Source organism: Vidua macroura, chromosome 6 (assembly GCF_024509145.1).
Source record: "Vidua macroura isolate BioBank_ID:100142 chromosome 6, ASM2450914v1, whole genome shotgun sequence".
Classification (NCBI taxonomy): domain Eukaryota; kingdom Metazoa; phylum Chordata; class Aves; order Passeriformes; family Viduidae; genus Vidua; species Vidua macroura.
In genome coordinates this window covers 11,031,013-11,043,680 of record NC_071576.1, presented here as the reverse complement: position 1 = coordinate 11,043,680, position 12,668 = coordinate 11,031,013, and the positions used below count along the sequence as shown (strand labels likewise).

General features: G+C 35.4%; 1 protein-coding gene across 2 annotated transcripts in view; it reads left to right on the top strand.

The window, feature by feature from the left end:
• PPP2R5C (protein phosphatase 2 regulatory subunit B'gamma) overlaps nt 1–12,668 on the top strand; it is a 75,113-nt gene that overhangs the window by 42,866 nt on the left and 19,579 nt on the right. For both annotated transcript variants that reach the window (XM_053979764.1, XM_053979765.1), the window contains 4 exons: nt 5,902–6,101; nt 11,208–11,318; nt 11,941–12,033; nt 12,130–12,260. In XM_053979764.1, coding sequence (XP_053835739.1) covers nt 5,902–6,101; nt 11,208–11,318; nt 11,941–12,033; nt 12,130–12,260 — 535 coding nt within the window. The remainder of the gene's footprint in view (nt 1–5,901; nt 6,102–11,207; nt 11,319–11,940; nt 12,034–12,129; nt 12,261–12,668) is intronic.

Below are 12,668 nucleotides of genomic sequence, written 5' to 3'. Positions count from 1 at the left end.
CAGCTTTACTTTCATAATAGCTGGTTGGAGTAGTTGATGTTTTCTTGTAATCCTTATGGAAACTATTAAGTGCCTGTAAAATATTTTTAATTACTGATCAAGAGTTTGGGAGTCATGAACTTGTTGTAGACGAGACAAAGTCTATCTGCTCTTCAATGTCCTGTTTCTGATAGGAAATGTTTGAAGTGTTTAAAAAAAAACAAAACAGGAATGTTTACAGGTCTCATACATGGTAGTTGGAGAAGGACCTTGAACTTACAGTTCAATTCTTGTACATTAAGTTAGATTGAATTTACAGTTCAATTCTTCTAGATTAAGCCTTTTAGATTAAGTTCAATTATTTTAGATTAATTCTTTTAGATCAACACTTTGCAACACTGACATGTGCATCCTTTAATCCTCAATAGTGAGATAAAACCCAGAAATTTGTTCCTCTTCTGTGCCACTTAAAATGTTTATATGTGATGCTCTCTTGAGCTTAGTACTGGCACTCTGTTTTTCCATGAGTGTTCCTGTGGCTTTCTGGTAACTGTGGTCATTTTTGTTGTTTTAAGTATTTCTTTTGGCAATGAGATGTTTCTGCAGGGTCAATAAATAAAACAATATAAACAGCAGTATTTTCTATGTATTTGTTAGTTCAGTGTATCCATACAACATCTTGCCTGCTTTGAGTTATCTGCAGCCAAACTCCCACCACTAGTTGCTAGTTATAGTATAAAATGTATTGTGTATTATTTTAGAATTTCTGGTATTCCTTGGGTTTATTTTTATATGCTGCTAGAAGAAATAGCTTTAATTAAATTTGTCCATGCATGAATTGAATGTTTTCTTCCATGTGCCACTCATTTTCAATATCATGTGTTAGGACAGAATTCTGTTAATGGGAAACTGTCATCTTTAATTGGTGTTATATTGTCATCATGATTTCAGTAAAATCATTGAAAACTGCAAAGAGTTGGTCACGTAATAGAAATGCAATAAAAATAATTGCAGAATAGTGTTTCTTGCTTTGAATTAGGATGGTATTATACAATTTCAAAATAAGGTAAATATTTAAATGGAATTTTATCAAATGATGGTTCAGCTTTTGTAATATTCTTTCTATTTTTTTTCTAATTCTTCTCATTTTTAAGGACTTGATCCCTAGTTTTGGAAAAAGTATTCGTTCTGGTAAACCCATGTTTTGGCAGCTTATGTTCTCCTTTCCATATTGTGTAGTTCCTCTGCCTTTGTATCTGGCAATTTCCATTTCTCTTACTCAAGGCACTGAACTTTATTCTTTGTAAAAAATGCTGCCATGGTATTGTCAGCTGAAGTGTTTTAAGAGAACATTGCAAGATACTAGAGTCCCCTTGTTGAAGTAGAACTCTATAGGGCATCCTGCAAAGCTTCAATAAAGCTTTAATGCTGCTTTTTTTACCAATGAACATCAAATTCAAAATGCACTAATACTTTTGACTAACAGAAGGAACCATGTGACCAATAAATTTAGGGATATCCTCTGGGTAGCACTCTACTTGACAATTAAATGTTGTTTTTCCAAATCATTAACAATTCTAGTCCTTTATTAGGGTTGTTGACATGCTTCATGAGATGTTTTGTCTGCTTGCATGCAGGCATCATCTGCATGCTTGGGCTTTTGCTCTAAACCTTTGTATTATAGAAGCAGTTACTTTCATATGATGTTTAGTTTGTCTTTTTTTCTATGACCCTCTAAGAAAAAGGAGCTACTTCCCTTTCAATGAAATAGGGACCTGTCAGCCAATAAAATCTGGTATCTCTGCTAAGCTTTTATATATGAGTAAAAAAGTATTCACACACAACTGAAATTAATTTTGTCTTCCAAGTGTATTTTTTGCAAAATGTCAACCACATCTCTTGTTTTCTGCTTTTAAAATGATGTAACATAGTGTGTTTTACTGGCCACAAATTGTGTGTTGTGGTAGGAAATGCATCAGTTCTTCTTTGTGTCAGAATATGACCTAAAACTTGAAATTCAACCTTATTTTGGTTCCAGTCTGTACTAGAAATCAGCTGTTTCATGTGACATCTCTGGGTCACCCACTTACCCTGCTTTGCCTTTTGCCCTCCTTTCAGCAGCTATTACATTACACTGTTGTCACAGAAAAATGGGCTTCAATGAAAAAGGTAGGAGATGGATCTGTCATCAGTGGCCAGTGATGTCACAGTTACAATACATAAGTACAACTTAGATTTGAAGGAACATAAAAAATATAATTGAGAAAACAGTAAGATCTCTACAGTCCTGCACGGCAAAAATATTTGTGTGTCATAGAATACTAAACATAAGCTCAGGTACTGAAAACACAAACTTAAGTGTTTCCTGGTTTGTTTTTTTTGGTTTTTTTTTTTTTTTTTACTTTAGCTAATTTTCTTAAAAACCAGGAAAATCTTGTTTTAATATGAAGACGTCTTGATTTGTTAGAATAGTTACATGTTTTAGTTCTTTAGCTGGTCTATACATTACAAAAGAAAAGGTGGGGGTGGCAGCTCCTGGGTGCAAACCATTGCCACATCCTGGCTGAGAAACACGCGAGGTCGAGGACAGCTACGGTGTGAAGTCTGTTTGCAGTGAACTCTCATAGTAAGAATTACTGAAGACATGCCTGAAACTTCCAAAGAATCTGTTTCCATACAGAGTTCAGTGTTTGAATTTAAACTTTTCCAGCCAATTATTTGTGTTCTGCTAAGGCATTTGGTAGCTGAGTGCCTCTGATCTTTACCTGGCTGTTTCGAAGGGAAATACAGACTGGAAGTGGTGCCTTTCAGAGGGAGATATTGGTCTAGTTCATCTGATAATAAAAGCACAGCTAGTATCAGTTGTAAAGTGGAAAGTATCTTATTTTATACTCATCAGTATACAGAAAAGTCTGGCAAGGCCAGGGGCTAAGATGATGTTGAAAATTTTATACTGAATAGCTATTTCTGTATTGATACTGTTAAAACAGAAGGGGCAGAGCTTGCATGTCTGTAGATTGTATCACTTGATCCAACAGTTACCCTGTGATTGTAAGGAAAAAACCTCTGAACAACCCAAACTAGACAAAAAGCTGATCCCTCTGTCCCAGAGATGTACCTTGCTCTCATAATGCCAGCCTTTTGATATATTTCCCAGTGTATATTTCTCTCTTACAAAAAGGACAATAGGATAAATTATGCAGGCTTAGGCATAAAATATGCCATAAATTTCTGTAAAACTTTGTCAGGAACTGGTGGACATTCAATCCAACCAAATATGACTGACCTTCTTTGGGATTACAACAAACTGTGCTCCTGTTCCAGTAGAAGAGCAAAAATAGTACTCATTTAAGGTATGAGTACTGACAGGGATAAGTGTTTGGAGTGAATAAAAAAGATTGTTCTACTGCTACTGTTTAGAAGCAAGTCCTGTGAAAAATTATGTAAACTCTTGCTACCAATTGGGGAAGGGGAAGGGGAGAAGAATATATGAGGTTTTGGTTTGGTTTGATTGGGAGTGATGGTGTTTGGATTTTTTTAAAAAAACTTTGCTCAGTGAATAGCTCTAAGTATCAGCTCTGTGTAATTTTAAGGAGTAGCTTCTAAATAATTATGACCTTCCCACAGTCTTCAGGGAATGGAGCACCAGAGTTGCATAAGTAGGGAATTTTTTTTCCCTAGTGGCATTCTCTTCAAATATGCCAGTTAATTAAGCAAACGGAAGTTAGGGGTTATCACTTAATTAAACTGGAAGGTGATTTAGAAATCAGCATGCAGTTAACTGAAAGAACATAACCAGATAGTCCCTGAAAAATGTCTCAGGATAAATGACTTACTGGGTGTCCCAAAGCTATTCTGCAGGTGTGCACACATGCTCTGCACAAAAATTATGGGCTACTCAAGTCATCTTCTTAACCACCTCCTGCTTGGTATCATGCTGAAATCATCTTTTCAAACCTTAAAAGTAGGGATGATCCTTGAAGGCAACTACTCCAGACAAAGTGCTAGAAGAGATGTGAGGTCCAGACGCTTGAAAGCTGTGGATGAATACTCCTAAAGGAGGCAGTTATGTCTCACCCAAATAAACAAAACACAGTTCATTAGAAATACATGGTTCTTAGGCTGTATAAAGAAGATCTCTCAAATTGTGAGGATGACTGAGATACTTAAAATAGTTAAGCCACCTCAGAGTAAATGGCAAGGGAGGTGGCTTGCCTAGCTGAGTGTGTTTCTTGACCTTCTTAGTTGTCAGTCTTTAACTTTCACTATTAGTGCTAATTACATCTTGAATGTTTCCTCTCTTTAAGGTTAGTGTACTGTAATCACTGTAATTGTATGTCCATTACTTGTAAAATTATAGTCTGTATTTAGGCTTTGCATTTTGTGGAGTATGCATTCATAGCACAGTATCCCTAAGTGTAACTGTTGTTATGCGTCAGGTTGAACCGCTCGCCATTTTACAGTTAATGGGGGAAAGGTAACCACTCCAACCACTTTGTATGTCTGAGACATTTTACATTCAGGTCATAAATTTGGCTGGCTTTCAGTACGCAGACTTCTCAATTAATTACTTTTTTGGTATTTTCTCAGGAGAAATTATTCATTACTTTTTAATTCAAATAAACAAAAACATAGGTATTCAGATACAAAATTTGTGTGGCTTTGTTCACAACACTGGACAGGAATTTTGGTTTATTTGTCAGAAAGCAGTTGCTCTCCATAGAGGCACCTGTTACCTAGCACCTTTTTTCTACTTCTAGAATTCTGCACTGTCTCAGGTGTCTTGGTGACACCAAAGTCCAACTGGTTGTGGTTTCTTTCATGAAGGCTACATTTTTATTCTGTGTGTTCTTCAGGTCTGTTACTATACAGTGTTTTTCTTACTGGAATTATTCTTTAGAGCACAAATAACTTTTAAAAAATTGCCAGCTGTTTTAAACCAAATAAGTCTTCGAGGTCTATTATATCAAAAATACTTTGGAAAGCAGCTTCTTTTCGAGAGAGAGGAGCTATTCTGGCCTTGTTATCATAAGAAGTTTTTCAGACACTTACAAGGAGAGCAACTGATACTTAAACAACTAGACTGTATATCTGTTGCACGTTCAGTTAATTAGATTGTACATATACATACGCTTGTATTCAGTAATACCACTTGAAATACTTGGGTGATAGCTGTTGCTGCTTGTGTAAGAAAATTCTTAGCATTTTATGATACTCTAAGGAAAAAGAAAAACTCATCAACAGGAAGAAATGGGAGTAAATTGCAGAACTATTTACAAAGTCACTCTAGTCCTATTTTTTAATATGCTATTACTGCCTTAGTAGTTCATATCTAACAATAAAAAAGTCATTATGCAGAAACATAAAATGTGTTATGGTATAAACTTAGGCAGACTCTGTGTGGTGTATTCACATTTCATTTCTTAAGCTTCGTGCTGTAATCATGTGGCCATTTTAATTGGACACAAGTTTTAGCTGCAGTCAAAACATGGTACTGCTTTCTTTACCTCTGGCCAGTTATCTAGTATTTCCTACGTCCTGATCCTGGAAGTTTTTGCTATGTATAATTTGTAATCTCACATATATCTGTCATTTTAATGGCTTATGGGATTACTTAAGCAAAACACAAAGCATATGCAGGCATTTTTTCAAGTATGTATTTTTTCCATGCAGTGTCTGCTTCTGGCAAGGGCAAGTTATGCGTCACTTTTGCAATTTTTGAAATCATCCTGATAAGTACAGAGTATTTCAGTGGGGTTCATCCTCTGGAACATGATATTCCTGAAAGTTGCGTGAAGATTTAGAAAGTTTGCTTATAGTCTTTAACACTTTTGTACCTGTGTTTCACAAAAGAGAAATGGGGAGGGCAGGGAATCCACTACAGTAGAATTTAAACATTGTATAATTATTTTCACTTTTCAGATGTTCCTCCAGCGGATCAAGAAAAGCTTTTTATCCAGAAGTTACGACAATGTTGTGTACTTTTTGACTTTGTTTCTGATCCACTAAGTGACCTAAAGTGGAAGGAAGTAAAACGAGCAGCTTTAAGTGAAATGGTAGAATATATCACACACAATCGCAATGTGATTACGGAACCTATTTACCCTGAAGTAGTACATATGGTAAGTGATATAACAATGAGAACTTTCTGTTTTATGAGTCAGTGTTGCTTCTTCAGTTGTATCAATTTATCTTAAGAAATTTTGCTGAAATCTTCAGAGAAGATCAGCTATGTTTGCACATCTGCAATAGGGCTTTGAAATTTTACTGCCAGTGTTGATTTTTCTTTTTTGTAAGAAACTAAACACATAGATGAAGTAGAAGTAGATGATGGTTTAAGTTGGTAAAAACAAAATCTTGTATTTATAAAAATAGGGAGGGAAGTTAAATACATGCATACATATATATAACTGTTTAAAAACATGTAGATTGTGCAACAAATTTTTTAAAATTGGAAGATTAGAATTAAGATCACGTCTGCAAACTTGACACTTGTAATCCCATTCACTACCAGAGACTGACTTTATTCTGTGTTCAGAGGCGAGAACAAGAGTCGGACTTTATTAAGTACACAGGATGGCAGATGAGGTTTCTGCTGGAGCAAGTTATGTGAGCCATTCAGACCTGCATTGTTCCTCCCTTCTCACTATCCAAATCCTGGCTAGACTTAGCTTATTCTTCTGTTCTGTGCAAGTCCTCTCCAGAGGAGGAGACCATGAAATTACAGCAGAGTCTTTCAGCTCTCATCAGTGACTTGGAGTTAGCAGTTGGGTCAAAGTCTGTGGCTGTTGTCTGCAAAACCCTGAGAACAGAAGGCATATTTTGAAATTCCTAACTAATAAGCCTACAAGAAGCTCTTGGCTGTGTGTAACAGGATGGTTTTTCCCAAGGCTTTATAATTTAGGGTGAATTTTCGGTGGGTTGAGAAAACAGTGCTTCTTTAACATGAATGTGAACTTAGACAACTTTAGTGATTCTTCTGCAAATCAGAGACTTCGAAGCTTCTTCAGAGATTCTAAGCATTTATAGTATGTGGGACGTTGCTTATGATGAAGATTGTTATCTAAATCAGCCATAAGTGTTTACTGAGACAGAAGTTATTTTCATGAGAACTTCTGAATATATGAGGATTACACATAACTCTGGATGTCAGACATGTACCCAAAGCATTGAGGATGGTTAATGAGATGTGGGATCATGGCTTTTCCCATGTTTTGATAACTTATTTATATCTCTGGGGTTTTTTTTCTAATTGATTGCTTGTTTGGGAGTACTTGACACTGTTGAAAGGAGGGTTATGAAAGAGAATAAGCTTGCTGAGGTTTTCTTTGGGTAGTGGAGCTCATGACGAGTTCTTGAAGACCAGTGTCAAGACATTGGTGCTTGCTCTGTGCAAGAGTTCTTAACTGCCCATAGTTCATCGCTTGTGCTTTCTATGCCTGCATTACCTTCCTACACCAGTTATGGCCAGAGTACATTTGGCTAAGGAGAATGTATACTTTCTTTGTTTTCAGATGTACCCAATGGTAACCCAGTCTGCAGTTTGGTCAGTTGAACTGAAATCTTGCAGCAGAATTTGGCTGCTGTCTTGGTTGCCAGTGTGTTGCTCGTAGCATGCAGTGTTCAAAATGCTTTTGGTGACTTTAAAATGCTTTTTGTCTGCAAAGGTCTAAAGGGTATGGGGTTTCCTTGCATGGGTTTTACACAGCACTCTGAGAGACATGTCAGTGAAGGCACCTGGACTGGTATTTTGAGGTTAAATTGAGATAAGTAGGTTTTTTTTCCTTTGGTCATTTGTTGAAACAACTGTGTTCTTTCTCCAGTAGTGTTATGATCTTTCCTTCAGGCATATATGTGTAGATTGTCATGTACATTTGCTGAATTCTAGACATATATCTGAATTGATTGTGGAGATTTTAAAGAAAATAAATGTAATGTCTTCATGTACTTTAAAACAAGAAACATTGATAAGTTATGTGCTGCTAGTGCCACTGAATTATATTAGTAAGGAATTTTCAATAAAGTTATGAGGATCAAGAAATATTCAGATTTGAGAATGGTTCTCAGTTTGGAAAGTTTGTGGAGTTGGCGGGAAAATTAGGATTTTGCTATGCCATTTTGCCAGATTTCACAGCTTGGAGGTTACTTGTTTGTGTATGTACACGTGTACTTGCTCTATATGTGTGTGTGTCCAAGTTCAGTTTGCTGTTATTAAATTATTATTTAGGGCAATCACTTAGGGCAATGAATTTCTGTTATCTGTTTACCAGAATTAAAATAATGTTTCCTTTTCCATAGCTTCAAACAGTCTTTCTCTCTGGCAAAATAAACATTTAGCTTATAATCTCATTTTTCTTTATTCTTTATAGTCTTAATGCTCATGTTATGTCTATCCACCCTTCTTTTTTTTTTTTTTTTCACTTTAGGTGTCCTGGACTAAATTATAGTAAGATCTTTTCTTTAAGCTATGTATTAATCTAGTGGCTTAGCTAATAATTTAGGGTTAAGCCTAAGTCTTTTTTTTAAAGAGATATGAGTAATTAATTTCTAAAATTGATTTAATGTTCTTTTTCAGAGTGGATTCAAGACTATTTTTCCTTTCTTCCTCAAAGAGCCAGCTGATATGTCCTTCAAATTCATTTTATATTTCTAAGCAAAGATGTGATGAAAAAGGAAATATTTTATTAACTGCTTGTTAATACAAGTTCTATCTCCTAGGTGTAATATAGTTAAGTGCCTCTTCTCAAAAGAGAATTTGTAGGCAAATGTCTGAGTAAATTTTGTAAATGGACACAATGTATTCAGGGTTTTGTGATGAAAAGCATCCATTGCAGATTCTGACTTAGAAAATAATTTATGCTTTTTTTTTTTTTTTTTAGCTTGGCTTTAGCAGAAAGCAAGGCTTTATGAGAATATTCTGTTGTGCATTAGCACATAGGGTAGTGCTATTTTTTTTTAATTGATACTATATATAGGAGCAGATCTAATTTTATTCAGCAACTGATGTGGTTTTCAGTGCAACTTTTCATGCATTATTAAAACTACATACTCAGTTATACCTATGAGCTCGAGGTTTTGTTGGTTTTTTGTTTGGTTGGTTTTTTTGGTTTTGTGTTCAAAGGGGCATTGTAGGTGTGGTGTTCTCTATCTTTGCTCTAGAATAAGAGGGACTGCTGTGAATAGGAGTGTGCTGCTTGTTGCTCTATTAACTGTAAGGTTGTCTTTCTTCATATGAATACAGAAGGCACAGACTTTGAGTTTGTGCCCCTTCATTCAGAGCTGTTCACATCAAGCTTCACTCAGGCTGCTCAGCAGAAGGGAGGAGAAAATGTGTAGTATCTCTGATGCCTACTTGCTTGAAAATATTCTCATATTATATGAAGAAAAGCAGGGTTCATGACTGCCATTGCAGCAAAAGCCCCTGAACTGATAAAAATATGGGTTGTTTTCTTTTCCTTTTTTATTTCCCATCCTCCTGTTATGTCCTTTGAAGTCAAGTGTTGTTAGTGCTGGCAGCTCTGACAGAATTTTGGCACACTAGACCAACGTTCATAAAGAGACTAATTTCTTAAGTTTTGGGGGGCTTGTGGAATTTTGTTGGTGGGAAGAGGAGCTGGGGAGGGGAATGATTTTCAGTTATGCTGTGTTTATTTGTACTTCTGTGGGAAATTTGCCTTAGAGGAGATCAGGCTTTGCAGATTGTATCTTGTCTGTTTGGTCAAAAGATGAGAAGTTAGCAAAAAGATCAGCCATTTGATGGGTAAAGGACTCACTGATACTAATTCTTTGTAAATGTTCTCAAACCTCAGTAGGGGAGACAAGTGAGTTTCAGGTTTGTGCTTTCAATTCAAGATCCTGCTGCTCTATTTGAGCAGTTTTGTATTCTGTTGGTCAAGGATATAAAATGTAATACAGATAACATCAGACTTCACTGATGTTACCACTGAACTGAGGTTCCATTTCTCATGGAAAAAACACTCTCTAGGTTTTTAATCTATTTTCTGTTTTCAAAAATACAAAGTACAAAACTTGGTTGCTAACACCTGACATGACCCAGATGTTCTTTTTTATAGTGAGAGCCTGAGACTTTAAGAATTCTTTAGATAAGCTTATTCTTCCATTTGTTTAACAACCTTAGCAAGTTTTAAATTTCAAGTCTGGTCTTTGCTGATTATTGCAAATTTTCACCATATTTTTAAATCAAAGGTCAGAGGTGGCTAATCACTTGATGTCCTTGCTTTTAAAAAGGGGAACATAAATATATATCCGCTTTAGTTTTAATTCTCTGCAGTATTAATTTCTCTGCCATGTCGGTCTTGGTGTGTATCAGACCTGTATCTCAGTTCCTTGAATGAAGGAATATTATGCAGAAAAACAGAGCATCAGGATGACTTTTCCCTCATGGGAATATAATGTAAGTCTTGCAGATTTAGCTGATGCAGTTTGATACTGCCTCCCACTGTCTGCTCAGCCATCTGTCAGATGTGAGATGGCAAAACAGCACATACACGTGGTCCTTGGCCCTTATATGTAGACAAGCACTTGGAAGCACTAAAATACATATGTATCAACAACTTGAAAAGTAATTCATGTTTGTAGATTGGTCCACTTCCATGAGTATGCTAAATATTTTTCAGGGAGTTCAGAATGTAAATATTAAAAGGACTACAGTATGTATTTCTCCCCCCTCAGTACTGTGTAATGTCAGTATGGTTTAAGAGAAATACCACTGGGGAGGTTGGTGTTGTGGAATTTGGTTTTGAAGTGTTCCCATATGTGTGTAGCCAATATGTGAAATGAAACTAGTATTTTACAGAGAAGAACAGGTGTGAGTTATCTTTAGTTTGCATCTCTACTTCTGACCTACACTTTTGCAGGTTGCTGCAAGGCCTTATGAAGTGTGTATATATAAAAATGTTTGTGTAAACCATTTACATAGGTTTGCTTACATACATGTCTGTGTGTAGAGAGATCAGAGCAGTATCCTCACAAAACACATCCTGACAGTAGTTCTGTGCTTCAAAGAGTACTTACTGCATAGAAAAGTGTTCTCCAAGTTAAAACTATTTAAAGAAGTATGAATGTTCCTCATTGTTTAAAATACTGCATTATATAGCTTGTATTTTTGCAAATGTTAATGTAAAGAATTCTTAGTCAAAACCATCTTGGAATTCTTTTTTTCAGTCATTCAGTTGTTTCAGAGTTCTTAAAGGCATATGTAATTTCAGTTTGCAGTTAATATGTTTCGAACATTACCACCATCTTCCAATCCAACGGGAGCAGAATTTGATCCAGAGGAAGATGAACCAACCTTAGAAGCTGCATGGCCTCATCTACAGGTACTTCATGGAGGCTGAGACATCACAGTCTGTAACAGAATTTTGACATGAAATTCATTGATCTATTCTAAATTGTTTAGGTTATGTGTTTATCTCAAAACAATTACTTTTCTATGTAATTTTAAAAATATGTTTCTTGAATTAAAACTGAAAATATTTTTTTTTAAAAAAAAATCAGTTGTTACAGGTTAAAGGCTCATTGTTTCTTGAGATAGAGATGGAACTACTGAGATTTTAAATGAGCTTCTGTTTGTCACTGTGAGTGCTTTGATCTGGCTCTGGCACAGCTTTAGCTTTCAGAGGTACCGTGACAAACAGAGGAGAACAGAGACTTCTTAGATCATGGACTTCTGGGCATGATAAATATTAGATAACTGTGTGTCACTTGAGTAAAATGTAGAGATGGAGCTCAGCAGAATTTCTGCAGTTTAAATAACCTCAAGTTCTGTAATTTGTCAGGAGAGCAAGAGCAAAGCTTTTACTATGTGTTATATGCATAAATATAACTAAAAACATTTTTCAGTTCTGAGCAACTAATCAGCAATTTTAGTAATGTGATGCTTATAAAATGGTTCTTGTTTAAAAGACTAATACTGGATTTTTTGTTGTTTATTTTTTCCAGCTTGTTTATGAATTTTTCTTAAGGTTTTTAGAATCTCCAGATTTTCAACCTAACATAGCTAAGAAATATATTGATCAGAAGTTTGTATTACAGGTGAGGTAAAAAAAGATTTTTTTTAACTTCAAGCTCTAAATTATTTTTACAATGCATTAGATTTAGTTAAAGTGCATCTTTTTTCCCTCTTTGCAGCTTTTAGAGCTCTTTGACAGTGAAGATCCTCGTGAAAGAGATTTTCTTAAAACAACTCTACACAGAATATATGGGAAATTCTTAGGCTTAAGAGCTTACATCCGGAAACAAATTAATAATATATTTTATAGGTATGTCAGCATCTTTGTATTATGGTACATGTGATCAGATATGCAATTAAAACACTCCAAGACACTGCTAGCAATATTTGAAATTCTTAATATGTTTATATTCAATATTGCTACATCTAATAATAATACCACTCTGGGATTTAAATCTGGATTTAAATTAGGATAGTGTTGCCTATGGCATATATCTGGCAGCTGAAATTTGAGTTAGTGTGTGATTTAGTGGGTGGTTTGATATCTTTGTGGGAGGCTTTTTTTGGGGGGGGGGTAGTAGTGTTTGTATTACAATAATGCCTTAATAATGTATAGTTCTTTATAATGCAGAAAATGGGCTGAAATTGAATGACTGAGAGATCTGTAATTTGCTTAAAGGAGCATGTCTGTTGCTTCTTCTTTCCTCAGAATTGACAT